Here is a 17,500-nt window from a genome sequence, read left to right on the forward strand (position 1 = left end):
GAGAGGCGTGTGTTCTAAATAAAGCAGAATAATTTCGTTTACTTGGTCATATATATTGTCCTTCACATTTACAAATGTTTACTGGTATGTGAATACTATCCTTTCTTTTCAATTAGGCACTGATTGAGAAACCATTTCAAAAACTTGTTTCTTTTTTCACCGGGGGTTTCACACACTTCAAAACAATAAAAGCATTGGCTTACAACCTCAGGCTTTGACCAGTTTCTCTTGTTTGAAATTTTACTTTTCAAACAGCTATGAATTTGTATTGTGCAAATTGCATGGTTAAAAAGGAAAAGTCCTGTTATTAATTTAAAACATCCACTGTAGAATTTGTTTAACGTTAAAAATTTAATGTTCCTTAAACAGGTGCTTGAAGTCGTATTTCATTTATTTATTTTATCTATTATTATTATTTATTTATTGTTTTTTTTTTCATGTTAGAAAACGTAATTTTAATGCAATTAGTGCTTAGTAGTGCTGTAATTCATGTCACGTTCGTATTGCAATACTCATTGTATCGTTTACTGTAGTTTGCACTGTTTTATGGTGTAAGTGTGCATATTTAAAAAATAAAATTATTATTATTAAAAATAAAAAAAAGAAAAAAAAAAATAAAGAAAAATAAACAGGTGCTTGAAAAATTTGAAAAGGTCACTAAGCAACTTTCTACGATTACTGAACTCGTATCGTTATTACTCGTTAACAGGATTCCATACCACATGTAAAATTTCAAACCTTCTTCAACATGATGACAAATCATGCAAGATTGTAGTCGTGACTTGGTAGCAAGATATATTTTATCTCTGTAAAATAGACCAAGGATCTCACTGACAGTAAAAGAAAACTAATGTTAGCCACAGATGGTCTTTATTGATAGGACACTGATCCACAGAAACCTTAGACAAAAGGGGAACCACCTATTTTTACTTAATTAAGGAGGCTCGAAAGGGTTTTCAGCTGAACCTGTACACACAAAACTTGAGCTGCTTGCATCAGCTGATAAATCAAAACGGGTGACCAGCAAAAATTTATCTTGGTCACCTACCATAATTTTTTTGTGTCCAAGTAAGATTTGTTTCCTCCTTTCTTTAAGAAATTAAAAAAAAAGGCTGTTGGAATGCCATGTCATTGCCATGGCAACAGTTAGGGCGTTGTGGACACCCTTAAAGATTGCTTGGCAATAGTATTGCCCTTTTGAAAAGATAGAAAGAGTTGGAGTCCTTCTCCACTGGAAACCCACTCTCATCTGTGGAAAAGCCTTTCAAGCCTTCTTTAGGCTGTCATTTTGAGACAAGGTGGTGCAAACTTAAGAACGTAGGCAAGTATTAAGAGTACTCAGTATTTGGCTGTGCTTTTATGAGTGAGCAATTCTTTTTTTGGATAGATTCAAGATGAAGAAGCTTATTCTCAGAGACAGAAAATTTTGGAAGGCATACTGTCTCTCAAGGAACGGGAATCAGAATTTGATTTGAATCAAAAAATGAAAATAAAGTAAGGAGTGCTTTGGCTTTAAGATGAGTTTATTCACCAATGAGGCTTATAAGGTATTCATGTATGTACACCAATCTGATATCATGCACTTATATGATAAATCTAATTTGGTCTCCCACAGGAGTTTACAGCTTGAAGAAGAAAGAATCAAAGTCTTGTCTGAGGAGGTTAAGCGAAAAAAATCTCTCTTAGAGGAGGCAGAGACCAACTATCATGTGCGACTGGAACAAGAAGTAAAGAGGTAACTTAAATCCAATTTCATGAATGTCAAGAGAACGCTTGGGATCAAAAATATATTCTTCTTTCCCTCCCTAGAGATGCTTGGTGTGACCGAGACCATCAGCAAACAATCCCAGGGACAAACAACGCTTTTTTTGCTAGTGGTGGTAATAACTTTAATTCTTTCATCAAGTACCCTGGCGATTAAAAAGGGTAGTGATGGTCAATGAGGATAGTATTGTGTTAGTGCTTCAAGGTATTTTCTCCTTGAAAATTGTCCACCTTGTTCCCAGGGTCCCTCTTCTAAAAAGAAGGCAGAGAAGAGAGACCCTGGGAATGAGGTTGGAAAAGGAACGGAAAGGAAAGGAACTTTATTTAAGTGTCTAGTCGTACTAGCGCTGTAGCACTAATTGGGGACTCTGTAAACTGAAATTAACACTGAATTAGCACAAATCAAGTCAACTGTTGGTTTTTTTGTCACGGTTGTTAAAAATAGCATTGAGCTCGTAAACGATTCACTTAACCCCTGAGAAGTCGCTTTCTTATGCTTGGTTGGCCTTTTCCTTGTAACATAATAACTGTTCTGAAAATTGTCAGGTACAGAACCACTTTATTTCGGAGATTGAGTTCTATCTTGTTTTGTAATTTAAAATGCAAAATGCCATGAAAGAAAAAAAAAGGAGAAAAAGGAAGAGGAGCGACTGGAGAATACACGGCTACATTGGAAACGTTGTATATTCCTGCTTCGTGTCATTTGTCATTGGATGGTAGAACCAGGCATAAACTGAGTGGAGTCATGCACAGTATCTACTTTTGGCTCTTTAACATTGGCAGTGGATAAAAGAAAGACAAGAAAAAAGTGATTTAGAATGAAATCTTGGGTGTCTATAAACTGAACTGACTCCTTTCGCTCAGCAGTGAGTAAAAACGAGAAACATTACTTGGGTCAAAGTGAAGTCTATATATTAAGTTTAGAGGCTCATTTGGCGCTGAGGCTGGTTATGCAAACAAGCCCAACTCACCCCTTGTTTCTGTGTAATTTGCAAAGTTATTAGCCTCTTTGCCAACGGAACCGATGCTGAAGGGGCACCTTTTTCTGGCAATATAATTCCGTGCGACGGTTCTATTGATTATGTGGTTGTAACAACTCGTTAGTTCCACAGCCTTTCGTAAGATACTTGGACTGTGAATTACTTGACAGCAGTTTACGGTCAAATCGTTCCACATTATAATCAGTTAGTTCCACAAAAAGTCAAAAAACACTCTTATTCAATGAAAATGTAAAGGGAAATCCTGCTCTCTTGTAGTTGACAGAATGAGCTAGCACAATTGCGTGCTTACTCCATCGCTTCTCTATTCTGCGTGGAGTGTACTCTTTGACACGATGAGGTTTAACTGAAGCTTGTCTGGGGGGAATATTTGGGTGCTCGCAAATAATATGTTTAAACGTGCGAGCAATTTGCAGGGAAACTTACTTCGCATATTTGCGCCTGGTCATTTTGGCTACCTGGTCATGTTGCGGTGAAATCAGTGCAGATTACAGTCTAACGATCCTGTGAACTCCGTCTTCATAGTTCTGATCTGCCACGTGAGCGGTACTCAGAGCTTACCCTCGAACTGCTTTCGCCGGGAGCGACAACCAAGACTTGATCTATCATTTGAATAGTTCATCACCTTGATAGATATTAAGAGTGGCATGTTACACTTGTGGAGCGATCTAATAACTGTTTTGAAGATTTTTTTTTATCTTTATTTGTTTTTCGAAATGAAACGATCTGCCTTTTTGCAGAATAATCTGACAAGATACCGAGTTATAGTACATCAGTCCTGGGCAGTAATGGCCTGGCCAGTCGGGTCCATCGTTAGGATAGCTGTTATTGGGGTCGTTTATTCTTCCAAAACAGCGATTAAATTCGCAACATCGTGCAAAATGCTCTTTCTTACCATCATTTTCTCCTTAGATACAAACAGGAATGCGAGGAAGAAATGTTGGAAAGAAGACAAAATCTAGAGCGCAAAGAAAAACAGTTACAACGTAAGTTGAGTAGTTTAATGTTTAGGTAAGCTACAACCAGTTAGATATTTGATTGATTTGGATGGTAGGAAGTTAAATTGTTGGCGTTATTCTGAACCGAGTCACCTGGTTACCGTGGCCTTGTTTCTTTCGTGGGGCTGTGGAGACGAAAGTGAAGGTCCCAGAGTCACGTTCTGAGGCAGGTGATAATAGACGTGACTGATATAGACGTTTAAGTTTCTCTAAGTACCTTTTACTCTGGCCCCCTTTCATGGCCACACTCTACCACCTACGTCGCCCAATTAAGTAGAGACCCTGGATACCTCCCCGAAACCCTCCCAAACCTGATGCTGGATCATAATGGATGGCGTGGTAGAATTAATGTCCGAGCTCGCTCGACCAGATGATGGTGATGATTATGAAGTTCGTTTTTGAAATAGACGATCTGCACCAATCTGCTCGATTCTTCCTCTCAGCATACTTTTTCTTATATTACTTTGTAAGCAAATCTAAGCGTGACCAAAATCGATTTTCGTATTTCTTTCAAGTTCTTGAAAGCGCCAAATTGATATCTGCAATTTTCATTGCACCAAGTTCTTGCGGTCAAGGTAACGGGACGAGTTGCACGAATGGTAATGAATTTATATAGCGCATTTTCTATTAACATATTCGAATGCGCTTTACAAGCAAGTGATCTATGGGTGAGATCGGACATCAGCATACGAATCCAACAAAAGTAAAGACCACTTCAAGTGTTGTTTTTTATTATTGTAGTCTTTTGTCCCTTAGCTTAGTGATAATATTTGATTTAGGGTGATGCTATGTTTTTGCTGACAAATTTGAAACTGGGTCGCATTCCACTGTTACCTATCTGGGTAGGTACATTCCACTGACCGCTAGTCCATAGACTACCCCGATGGACAAGATCCGTGGTCTACTAAATGGACTAATGATGGACTACCTAAAATGGATCACCCTACTAAATCACGAGAATAGTTTTGTTAAGCAACTGTGTTGCATGGTACGGAACGTGCAGTGTTGTAGCGAGTGATACTGCCTCGTTGTGATTTGCGTAACCAACAGTCTCTCCTCTCACCGTTGTTTTGTCGAAATCATCTCAGCGGCCGGGTAGATTTAAGATGACCATTTGCGAATACAAAGACAATCTACATGTTACCAATGCCCAAGTTCAACTCGTTTCGCGACATACATTTTCACAGTTAAAACCGAGTACTTCCGGTATATTATTTAACAATTATTCGCCGAAGGCGAACTGATTCACCGAGACGAAGTCGAGGTGAATATTCACCGATAATCACTGAGCCTGAGGCGAATTGTTTTAGTATAAATACACATGTGATTATTTCAAAAAGGAGAAAAAAAATAACATTTCAACGCGAAATCATCTTCACTTACAGTGGCAATTAAAACGACTACTGGCAGCCATTTTGTCCGTCGAGGTGATTATCGGCTGATAATCCGAGATAGCGAGCCAATGAGAGCGCGCGATTTTGTATAATCACCTGTGTATTTATACTAATTAGCTTTAGTGGCTTTTTGATCCCCGGCCATAACTAAAAACAAATCCGATGTAGACTGTAGATCCTTAAATTCCGTGATTCTCAAGAGCCTTTCTTTGTTTACTTTTGTTTCATAAAATACCTTTAGTCGTTTTATTTTACTGAACTACAAGTGAACAAGAAATCGCCTGTTATCGTCATGACTTCAACTGCGCTAGCGTCTCTCAAGTTAAAGACGACACTGCACAAATGTAACGATGAATTGGACAATTGTTCTGTAGGGGAATGAATTTTTTTAAGCTTATAAAATTGCTGTTGACTCGTTTTTTTCTGGCTTTAGTTTGTATTTGTTTCTGACGTCCTCGTTGAAGTTAGCATCGTTTCACTGATTTTTGTACTCGATTTATTATACATCTAGTCACTAGTCACTTTTAGTTGTCCAGGGACCAGATGCCCGTTTCTTGAAAGTCCCGAAACTTTAAGGGTCATTTTCGGGTGTGGCAATTTACTTTGTATCTCAAGAACGGAGAGGATTTAAGTTGTAAAACTTCACAGTCATTTTGCTTTTTGTTACCTTGAAAACGTGTTAAAATATCAACTTTCCAAAACAAGTGGTTGTCAGTTTCAAATGGCTTTCGGGTCCGAAAAGTTTTCGGGACTTTCGAGAAACGGGCCACAGGTCGATGAAGGAAATAGGGGTTAGTGAAATGTACCTAACCTGCCTACCGTTATCCAAGTGTTACACTTAGGCAACATTCTGTGTAACTTGCCCTTGTACTGGCATTGCGAGATAACCAGCACGAAAAATTGCAGTGTGACAGCACCATCAGGAAGACTGAAACGAAAACGGTGATAAAATACATTTCATGGCTTTGAAATTTCTTCCTGTGCGTGTCACGTTTGGTACATTTTTATGCACTCCTCTTCTAAACATCACCATAACATGACTAATTTTAAGGATTTGAGTGGACGTTTAACCATGCAAGACCGTATCAAATACCGATTATTTCTCTACACTCCAAGAGCATCACTTCATACCCAAGAAACACGATGGCAATTACATAAATAGGTTCTATGGTGGTAACTGACTTTTGTATTTTTTTTCAGGCGACAAAGATATGTTTGAAGGGCAGAAAGATACATATATGAACGCTTCGAATGAGTTGCACAGAACAAAGGGAAAGTTGCATGAACTGCAGGTGTGTGCTTCCATTGGAGAAAATGAAGTAACCAAAGTACTCAATGCGCGACCTGGGGATTGTTGTTGCTGTTGCTCTTTAATCGAATATTGCTCAACATTTCCATAACGTTGAGCAATATTCGATTATCTGTCTTCAGTCTTTTTTGTTTTTTATTTCTAATTTTATTATTATTATTATTATTATTATTATTATTATTATTACCTTACATGTTTACATGTTTAGTTTTAAAAGCACAAACACCCCTCCCCCCACAAACACACTCACACCCACACACACCCACAAACACGGAATATGTTTACATAATAGGAGAAAAAAAAAAAAGGAGGAGGAGCTCTTGTTTTGAGAGGAGCGACCAATTATACTCTACAAGATGGGAATTACCTGGGAGTGTACAGTTGGGGAACAAGGTGCTGGATTCTGTATTTATTTATTTATTTTTAAAGCAATAGCGGTTCCCATCTCTTTCGCGTTGTTGTATCTTCCTTCTCTACTTTATGAATATATTGTAGATGCCGTAAGTATTCTTCGAAAATTGGCCTTCGTTCTTTAAATTTACACAGCCAGATGAAATGTTTGCTTGTCAAAAAACAAAAATTAATTAGCAAATTGTATGGTCTCAGTCCCAAGCAAGTATCTACCTGAAAAGCATATTCTTTACTAACAATTTTACAGGCCTGCATCCATGAAAAAACATTATTCCAAAAACAACGGCTTTTGCTACATTCCCAAAATAAATGAAAGTGGCTTTCTTTACGGTATTGACAGAAGGTGCATTTCTCGTTATCTATACGCATTTCTCGTTATCTATACTTTGTGACCGGGTTCCAGATTAATTTCTTTGTGCCATTTTTCTTGACCTAGGGTTGGTAGCTCACTTTTTATTGATATATACTAACTTCTTATAAGTCAATCTAGAGGGTTTTGAGTTTTTTAGAAATTTTGAAAGGAAGCTCTCATAGCTAGCATTAGTCCTTTCACTTTGCCTACGGAGAGAATTAGTTGCCGAAATTATTCCGTAATAACTTAAGGGAGGAACTTGAAGGTTATATTTGTCTTGAAAAGCAGTTAAAGATAAAAATTCAAAGGAATCATTTAGGATGTGCTTAACTTCGGTTATACCTTTAAGGGACCAGTCTTTGGAAAAAACTGGTCTGTTTCCAATTTTTATGTGTGAGTTATACCATAGAGGTGAAGATAAAGACTGTGCTTAGGATGTCAAGTTTTCGGTGAAGGAGGCTTCACACCAAATTTCAAGATTTTCTTTGATGAAAGGGTCTGAGACCTCAATGAAGCAGCACGCGTCCTTCCTAGTAAGGTTTCCTAAACAAATCGTCTTTCCTCCATGTGACTGAAGTTCTAAATCAAAAAAAAAAAAAAACTTCCAGCTACTACTCTTTTCAGGATCAAGATATTTTTTAATCCAAGATGATTTAAGAGATTTATTAAAAGACTCTATATCAATCATTTTAAGTCCTCCTTCAGAAAAATCGTTTATCATAACATTTCTTTTTATTTTATCCCCTTTTCGTCCCATAAAAATTTATAAAAGAGCACGTCTATCTCTTTAATTGCTCAGTTTATGGTCTGTTTGAAGTGGCGCAAGTATATACACCAATTGTGATACCGCAAGACTTTTAATGACTGTAATTTTCCCAAGCAGACTAAGTCTACGAAATTTCCAGCAAATTAACATCGCTTTCACTTTTTCCACTTTATCTATGTAATTATGAGAAACTGTTATATTTCAATCCGACGAAAACCAAAAAACCAAGAGCTTTAACTTTTCCTTTAGGCCATTTAAAATTATTTTCAGGACAGAGTTTAAGATCACTGTTTACCTTCGCGCCGATCCATAGAGCTTCTGTTTTACCACAGTTGAGTCGGAGACCAGACACCTCTCCGAAAAGATCTAATAGTCTTAAAGATTCTTCCAGGGATTCTATCGAACCGCCAAAGATTAGCGTGGTGTCATCTGCATATTGGCTCAACTTAATATTTTTTGCCTTCACAGTTATTCCTATAATTTTTTCATTTCTTCGAAAGGCTTCGGCCATTACTTCTACCGATAAAACAAATAAGTATGGCGACAAAGGGCAGCCCTGCCTAACTCCTCTAGTCGGTTTAAAGAAATTGCTCGCCCAACCATTGCTCAAAATACGGCTTTTAGTGTTACAGTAAAAAATGTTAATCCATTTTAGTAGTTGTGGGCCATAGCCAAAATACTTTAAAGTCTCTTGAATGAAAGTCCACTCTAACGTATCAAATGTTTTCTCGAAATCAAGGAAAAGAAGAAGTCTGGGAATATTCCTCGCTGCCGTGTATCTAATAACACCACCAATTAAAAGGATATTCTTAATAAAACCTGTCTGATCATCAGAGATAAGTTTCGGAAGAAAATTTTTTATTCTGCTTGCTATGGCTTTTGTTGCAATCTTATAGTCACAGTTAAGTAATGTCAATGGTCGCCATTTTAATTAGACTGAGATCCGCGTCCTTTTTAGGAATAAGTTTAACAATTCCGCGTCTTTGCGATACTGAAAGTGTTCCTGTTTCATACGAATAGTTAAAATAACTTATCAAGATATCACTCACATCATTCCAAAAAATCTTGTAAAATTCGCAAGGGAGGCCATCTGTTCCTGGCGTTTTGACCGAATTCATACTGTTTAGGGCTTGCAGACATTCTTCCCTATTCAACTAGACCCTCCGTGAGGGTACACTGGGTTGCCTGTGGTACGTGCACCGTTCCAAACAATTTTTTTCAAGGTCATTAAGAAGTCATACCAGAAGAGGCCCTTTGGCTCACAGGTCCTCACACGTTCGTACGACGAAACAGATCTGTCCTTGCGTAATATGTAGCTCTAACACTGCACGATGTTGTTTTGTTATTGTCTATCATTGTAGTGCCATGGTAGAAGTCTTGGGTAAATAGTCTGAGAAGATATGTGGTTACCAGCAAAGTACTGAACCCAGAAAGATTGAAGAAAATAAATGGGAAGTGAGAAACATTGGCTTCTGGGCTGACATGTTGATAAACTTCTTTTCACCTTAAGCGTGCCCGCTGAGCATCTGACAGCTTTGTAATGCCGACGTTCACTGAAGTCAATCTCTGTTCGGCGGGGTTAGTGTTTGGATGGGAGACCAAAACAATACACCCCTCACAAAACAGAAACATCGGACCGAAAATACTATTAACGCTAACAAATGCGAACTCAGCAAGGTACAGATTTTGTTAGCTTGCTTTATGCAAAAACAAATATTGATGCAAAAGTAAATAACTATAGATACACAGTTTTTAGAAAGAGCAGAAGGAAGTTTCCGGGACGGTCGATCGAGAATAAAATATTTACGACATGAAAACAACATTAATTTTGAACCGTGAATATAGGATATAAAAAGTTACGATTAGCGACAAACATTTTGGGAGATTTTTGCTACGTTCAAGTAAATTGCAAAATCGAAAGTGACATGGCCGGAATTCAGCGGGCGCCGTGATTAAGTTACCGCGGCATGTTTACTCGCCAAACAGTGAAGCATCTGTGTCAAATGATGGCAAGATACCGGGTTTTTGTAAGTTTCTTTTTCTGTCAAGTGTTATAAAGTTTGACAATGAATTGAGCGAAGTCAAAACAAAGATCACAATCGCCCAACTCCCATCCTCCAGTACTCGTCGCTTTTGAGATTCCTGCCTAGTTTATCCAACTGACTTTCCATTATTGAGCTCCATAAGGGTATATTTTGTTTAAGGATCCACTAAAACGCCATTCGCGGTACATGACTTTCGACGCCATTGCAGTCTAACTTAATGATTCCACTGTGTCCACCAGAGAAATCTACGCAGTTCCACTTACCAGGGGAGTGACAGGCAAGACTTTTACCGACACGGAAAAAAAAATAAAAATAAAAGAGATAAAACAAACAAACTAAACGCAGACCTCGACTGGGTTTGCCACAGGCAACCCAGTGACAAGCCTTCGCAAACAAGTTGTTCCGCATTGGTCAAATGATTTTGATTTTGCTATGGTGGGAAAAAAACGTCACTAGATTTCTCGTTATTGGTTTTGGAACTGTAAAGAGTTTGGTAAAAAGACTCACACCCATTCAGAATTTCTTTGTCTGTATCGGCAAAATCCACTGATTTTAAGTTGAGTAATTGTCCCTTGCTTGCAATGTCTCTTTTCCAGATTAAGAAAATATTTGGTATTTTTTCACCTTCATTATACCATCGTGATTTCGATCTGCCCCTTTTGTTTTATATTCGATTGCTTCAAGCTCGGTCCATATTTGTTGTTTTCGAGAATCATTAATATGCGTATCACTTAAATCTTGTTCCAATTTTGCAACTATGACGCGGCGTTTCGTCTCGGCCAAGAGACTCATCAGATACTTTTCGAATTCCAGCAAACTCGTTGAGCATCGCGCTCAAAGTCCCGTTCGCGAAGTCAAGATTTTAGCAGTCTGGCCTTCTATCACAGAAGGATTCCCAACCGCAAAGTTCGCGAGTTATATGCAATAAAAAAATTGTCAAGTACTTGTGAAGAATTTAAATTTCGTGGCTGGAAATTTTGCAACTGATTGCTCAATTTCTTCTCACTCGTTTATTATTTTCTTTTTCTTGGAGGCTCCAAATTTGATCGATTCTTCTCTAACTTTCATTTGAATCATCTCCCAGAGCAGATTAGGGTTAATAAACTCATCATCCCTGTATTCATCTTTGGTTTGTTGTATCATCAATTTGATTTGATTAATATATTCTGTTTCAGTTAAAAAGGAGGTGTTAAGTTTCCAGAATCCTCTACCTCTAGTCTTAGAATGTAGCGAAATTTCTAAAACGATCATTGAATGGTCCGTTTTATATCCCGGAATGATATCTGCTTTGATTATGTGGTAATTGTGAAGAAGAGCTCCCCAAAAAACCTGTCGGCCGACTGTCGGTCAACTGTCGGCCGACTGTTGTCCAACTGTCGGCCGAGTGGTCAAAGATCGAAGTGAAAAAAGAAGGATCATCTTCATTTGGTGCATATATATTTGCTAAGGTCAGTTTTTTTCCACTGGTAATTAAGTCACATATTATAAAGCGTCCCTCGGGAGCAGTATAAGCTTTGGAAATTTGAAAATCGAAGTTATTATTGAAGAGAATAGCAACACCAGCGCTTTTACTTGAGCCGTAACCGAAAAAGAATGAAGGGGTAGTTTCTAAAGAAACTGTGGTGCTGCGTCGGTGGGGAAGTAGTATACAAAAATTTGGTTTTATCAACGGAGTTGATAATGTAAATTGGCCACCGTACAGAGATTCTAAAAGCTGACGTTTCGAGCGTTAGCCCTTCGTCAGAGCGAATTCGCTCTGACGAAGGGCTAACGCTCGAAACGTCAGCTTTTAGAATCTCTGTACGGTGGCCAATTTACATTATCAACTCCGTTGATAAAACCAAATTTTTGTAACCGAAAAAGGCCTGATAGCCCCATTCTGTTCGACATTCATGCTTATTGTCGTCGGTACAATGGGCTTCTTGAATAAAATATATTGACATTTTTTTCATGCGTAACCAGTTAAAAATCTCACGCCGCTTTTAAGGCCCGATTTTTCTATGATTTTTTCTGAGTATCACATGGGACACCCTCCACCCAAGAGCACCTCCGATAGTAACTATAGATGTAAACTATAAGGTCAAAGAAAAAAGTAGGACGAAAAAATAACAAATAAACAAAGGACAAATGCACAACCAAACAGTGATAAAAACAAGTATAGGACATTAAGAGTTTAGGAGTGTACAACTGATTCGTTTTTGTTCTAACTCGTTCGTTCGGCTTGCTGGTCGCCTCCGCCATAGACTCGTTTGAAAATTAAAGTGTGGCTTTTAGTTAAACCATATTCAAGACTCTCACCGCCCTGTTATAACCAGTTCCCTACCAACAGGCCAAAATTCACCATTAATGTATAACTTATCTGGTTGCGCCGAACTGAAAGGTGCTTTCATTCCATTTCTTCTGGCCTTTTTCAATGTTTCCACTTGTGGCTTTCACCTGTCAGTGACCTCAGTTGGTAAATCTTTAAACATTTGAAAATTAGTGCCACGAAGCCGGCGGCCCGAAGCTAACATATCCTCACAGTCTTTGTACCGCAAAAAGCGGGCGAGTATGGGCCGTGGTGCTCCATTTTTCCCTTTGCCGATCCGATGAACACGTTGAATTTCGACCCTCTTTGCATCTTCATAACCACGTTCTTGATCTGAGAAGCGACGTAGTGTTCCCTCTGATCCGCCCCTCTTCTTGTCTCGTATGTTCATAAACTTAATGTTCTCACGCCTCGAAGAGGCATCTAAATATAGATTTTTATCGTGCAGACTCTTTGCTCGTTCTTCAAGTTATTTTATCTTTTGACTCAAATTTGCCGTGTTTGCCCCTTGCTTGTTTTCCATAGACTCCATTTAGTCTAAGCTTGATATTGACATTCTTTAGTCCTTCCTTCAAATTATTTAATTCTTGTTTGGCTGTACATTCAGATTCTTCAAGTCGCTGTGTCTTTGATTCTAGATTCTGTAACTTGCCTTCAATATTGTCCAAAGAACTTTCTATTTTATCAAGTTTCTAAAGCTTCTCTGGAATTTGATTTAACATTTCGCTCACACTCTCCGACATGTTCAGTACTGCCAAGACTTCATCCACGCTAGCTTCTTCTTCTTAGTCGCTCGTGCCTTGATTTTTTGCCTTTTTCTTGTCCGGAGAGTCGTTCTCACCCTCTGTCGAGTTCGATGACCAGTTTCGGTGCTTCGTAAGATACTTTTCTATAACATTGGCCATTTGCCACTTCAAAGAAAATGTAAAAAGGCGTAAGGCTAAAACCAACCACTCACTTACGCTGCCATTACTGAAACCCCTGAGATTTTGACGGACTTAAAAGTCCGTAAAAATCTCAGTAAGAATTAAGACAGTTTTTTTTCGCTTTTTTGCGAGAGAGTGAGCCCTAATGTTTGGTTGACTCCACCTCTCGTGCACCCTTTTAAAGTCCATATGATGCTTATTTTTTCCCCGTTTTTAACTTTTCGCTAAAATATTTATAGTGTCCGGAGTGTAGTACTTCAAAACGTTTCCCCCCATAGTGCATTCACCCGTTTTAGCGGGCCTTTGATTTTGGCCGAGCCAGTTGGGTCCAGGTAACTGATGACGAAGAAGCATTCGAAGGGTAACTATCGTCCGACATTTCTGTTCTATAAAGACTTTTAAGCTCTGGATTTTCAACAAGATTTCTATGAAAACACTTTTGCGCATTTCTTTCTGAAGAGATGCGGTCAAGTTACATCTTCAGGGGCCTAACTGGCTCGGTAAAATCATTGGCGTATAAATCAAAGGCCCGCTAAAACGCGTGAATATACTATGAGGCAAAATTTTTTTGAAGGACTACACTCCAGACACTAGATATTTAAACTAAAAGTTAAAAAGCGGGGCAAAAAAATAAGCGTAGTAGGGAGTTAAAGATACGTCTCTCCACCAATAGCATACATACATATACTTGATAGTTTGCCCTTTTATGTGCCGTTCTATAATCTTCGTTATGTTAGCAATAGTAACACTCATGGCCATTTCAAATGTGTTAATTTTCATTTTGGAAATCTTAAAAGGCTTGCTTGAGACTTGATAGCCTCTCTAGACTTTTTTAAGAGAAATCTTTACTCTAATACTATCAGATGAGTAGCAGAAACATGTACAGTTCCCAAAAGCCTTTGAAATTCAGAGTAATTTAATAAGGTGACGCCTTCTTGATATAACTTGATGCAAAAAACCGCCTGAAAAAAGGCCTAGAATAAGAGAGCAAAAGGGGGTACCCTAACCAAATCTTCGAAAAGGGCCGATATTTTAGGCAAACTCCCAAAGGCTAAAAAAACTGGGAAATGCCAGTCGCCTAACAGCCTTATTGGAATTGTTCGAAAGCTTAACTATAATAGATTTGTTCTATCATGATAAAGATTTCCAGTGGCCACATGCAGTAGAAAAAAGAAGGAAGAAAAAGTTGTTTGTGTTTTTTTTTTTTTTTTCACACTTTCAGCTTGAACTTGAAAACTATAAGTTGAAACTGGCTTCATCTCTTCAGCAGAAAGAGTCTACGGTTGAGAGGCTAACTGAGGTAACATTAATTAAGGTCTCGTCATAGGTTCGAGGTGTCAGTTTTTTAGAACGTTTTTATTTCGTTAGTATTTATACTATGGGAATGAAAGAAATATAATTTTGATGCTCCGTGAATGTAGTTTTGAATCCAAAGCAAAAGCAGGTGGGCCCATTCGGTAGGTTTAAGCTACCCGGCATGGTTTTAAATTTTCCTTCATTTTTTTAAGCAGTCGATTTTGAACTTCAAAATATTTATTGAATAAATTTTCAGCTAAAGGGTATCGGCCATATTGGATATATTGCGTTTTGCATTTGTTACCTTCCATGAAAGTTAAATAACGTGTTTGACCGGGAATTCAGGTCCAAAAATTGAAAAACGCTGACACCGTTTACCTGAAAGTTTATGTCACAACCGTTTGTTGAAAAAATTTCAGAAAAATTTAAAATCCGTAGGACTACCTGGCTTTGCTTTAAGAACTTAACACAGAAAAAGTAACATCCAAAACTACATCCAAGGAGCGATAAAATGTTTATTCTTTTAGCCTAAATACTGACGAAATTAGAACGTTTTTCAAAATTGACACCTTGAACCCATGATGAGACCTCAAGTTGACTCGAGATAATTGGAGAGGTCCGTTCTACTTTCTGCAACAAAAATCAACACATTTTTTTTGTTGCAAGACAGGTCGTGCGTGAGATGTAAATCTTGCAATATCGCTTTTCAACTAGTTTTCGACTAGTTTTGCAGCAATTTTGCAAGTTAAACGTTTTTGTTGCTCGTATTACCGTAGCTTTGGAAAGAATCAATGAAGTACATTTGCCAAGCATGGCCCACGGCCAATTCGTCCTCATATGCCAACGGCCTTGGCAGGTTCTCCACTGGTCAGAGATTTTTTTCTTTTTTTCTTTTTCTATCCTTTTTACATAAAATAGCTTATGGCCCACTTTGAAAGAGTACTTATTCATTTTTAGTCAATCGACGTTTCTAGGTGTAAGCTCAAAGTGGATTGAAGAAGAATGATTTATATCTTCAGGACTACAAGGCTTTGAAGGAAAGAGAAGTTGATTTAAGCAAGGAGAACGCTGCGTTAAGAAGGCAAGACATCTCTCTACAAAGCCCTGGCTTCTTTTATCTTGAAAATACTCTTTGCAATTGCTGCATCATGTTTGTTAAGGTTCAAGTCTTGCTTTCGTTTTTTCAGAGATTTGCTGAAATACCAAGATGAGCAAAAAGGTGCTTAGTAATAGGTTACGTCATTTTCTTTGTTTTTTATGAGAACTAAACTTATGTTGTTACTAATTTGGGACTTTTTCTTAAGGAAATCAGAAAATAATCAAGGAACTAACAGAGAAATCGGTAGAATCCACTGCAGACTTGGTATGGATATTTGTGAAAGGAGAGTTTCAATTTCACTCCTGTCTCGATTTCAACATAATGCAGAGAGAGCTTTATTAAAAACCTGTTCAACATCGGCATTACTGATCAAAGCGATGTTTCTGCTTGACATCATTCAAAAGTACCAAGGAAAATGATCTCGTGCTTGTTTTGTAGAAGCCCCGGTAACTTTTTGCGGCCCTTGGTGTTCTCGGCAGCCATTTGGCAAATAACTTTTACATATAGTGCGTAGCACCCTTCGAATGTCACAGGCACACTAAAAAAAAAGCACTTGTATTGTTTTCATTTCTTTGTCTCAGCAACATTTGCGAGAAGAACTTAAACAAATGGACAAAAACAACAAATCGAAAGAGAAGGCTTGGAAAGACGTAAAAAAGAAGTTGGAATCTAAATTAGATGACGCGGTAATGTTAAATTAATATTGATGTTTCTTTCAAGTGAAGCTATGATCCTCGCAGTTATGGACTCAATTTTAGCAATTGCGTAGAGGAGCCTGAAAAATTCAGGTCACGGGTTCAAACCCCTTTGAAGTCCTGAATTTTTTATGTTTCTCTACGCATTTGCTAAAATTGCGTCCATAACTGCGAGGATCATAGCTCCACTTGATTTCATATTCGCATTTCAATATATGATTTATTTCATATATCATTTCATCATTGATGTTTCTTTATTGTCTAACTCATGCAGTGTTGGCGCTAAATGCATTTTCTTGGTAAAGACACTTTTCACCCAATGGAAATTCTATTCGTTATGCAGTGTAGTCTTGTGCAACATATACATATGCCTGCATGCAGTGTTTGGTAATCTGGTAATGGTATGGGGTCTCGTAGCAATACAGTTAAGTCTTGAACTTTATCTGTCCACGTCTTCACCAGTTTACCAGAGCTAATATAATTGACAGTGAAGAGCGGTCCCGGCCCCTGTGATGTCCGACTTGCCAGGTGTGCATCATCGAACCGTAAATAGTTCAGTTGGTCCTGATAGTACATTTATGGTATTGTCGGTGATGACAGTATTCTTTGGCTTCACCAGATTTCTTTTCTAAAAGACGCCAGTGCTGGGTCGGTGGGTGAGCGCAACACCAAAATTTGGTATTGGTATCAAACGAGTTTACTGAGGTACATTGACTACCATGTTGAGATTTTGAAGATGTCGCTTTGAGCGTTCACCCGTCATCAGAGTTAATCAAGGGGTTCTGGGCTGTGGAAAGTCTTTATATTGGATGTCGAAGCAATTTTGTTGGTTGAAGCGTAGTGACATGAAAAATAAAGATAAATTAATGCAAAGGGAAGCGTTCGGTGATTTGCTGCACAGTCATCGCGGTATGAAGGGCTGGAAGTATGGGATGGCGCTTTTGACATGTGATGAATGAGAGAGTGAGATGTGAGATTTGGTAGGTTTAAAGTGTAGGCTGGTGGATAAACCTTTGCCCATTGTTTAGACTTGCAGAGGTTGAGCTTTAGTCCATTGTATTAGGTGAATTTCTTTGTGGCAATTAATCACAGTTCCTAGACGATCTATCAAAATCACCGACCACATCATCTGCGCTTCC

General features: G+C 38.2%; 1 protein-coding gene across 5 annotated transcripts in view; it reads left to right on the forward strand.

Annotated features, from left to right (window-relative positions):
* Positions 1-17,500, forward strand: part of LOC138015398 (centriole and centriolar satellite protein OFD1-like) — a 49,911-nt gene that overhangs the window by 27,695 nt on the left and 4,716 nt on the right. For all 5 annotated transcript variants that reach the window (XR_011125551.1, XM_068862424.1, XM_068862427.1 and 2 more), the window contains 9 exons: positions 1,388-1,494; positions 1,616-1,735; positions 3,675-3,748; positions 6,355-6,446; positions 14,494-14,571; positions 15,587-15,648; positions 15,755-15,786; positions 15,872-15,930; positions 16,248-16,352. Coding sequence is in view for 4 of the 5 variants with exons in the window: in XM_068862424.1 (XP_068718525.1) it covers positions 1,388-1,494; positions 1,616-1,735; positions 3,675-3,748; positions 6,355-6,446; positions 14,494-14,571; positions 15,587-15,648; positions 15,755-15,786; positions 15,872-15,930; positions 16,248-16,352 (729 nt within the window). In the remaining variant the exon portion in view is untranslated. The remainder of the gene's footprint in view (positions 1-1,387; positions 1,495-1,615; positions 1,736-3,674; positions 3,749-6,354; positions 6,447-14,493; positions 14,572-15,586; positions 15,649-15,754; positions 15,787-15,871; positions 15,931-16,247; positions 16,353-17,500) is intronic.

Source organism: Montipora capricornis, chromosome 9 (assembly GCF_036669925.1).
Source record: "Montipora capricornis isolate CH-2021 chromosome 9, ASM3666992v2, whole genome shotgun sequence".
Lineage (NCBI taxonomy): Eukaryota > Metazoa > Cnidaria > Anthozoa > Scleractinia > Acroporidae > Montipora > Montipora capricornis.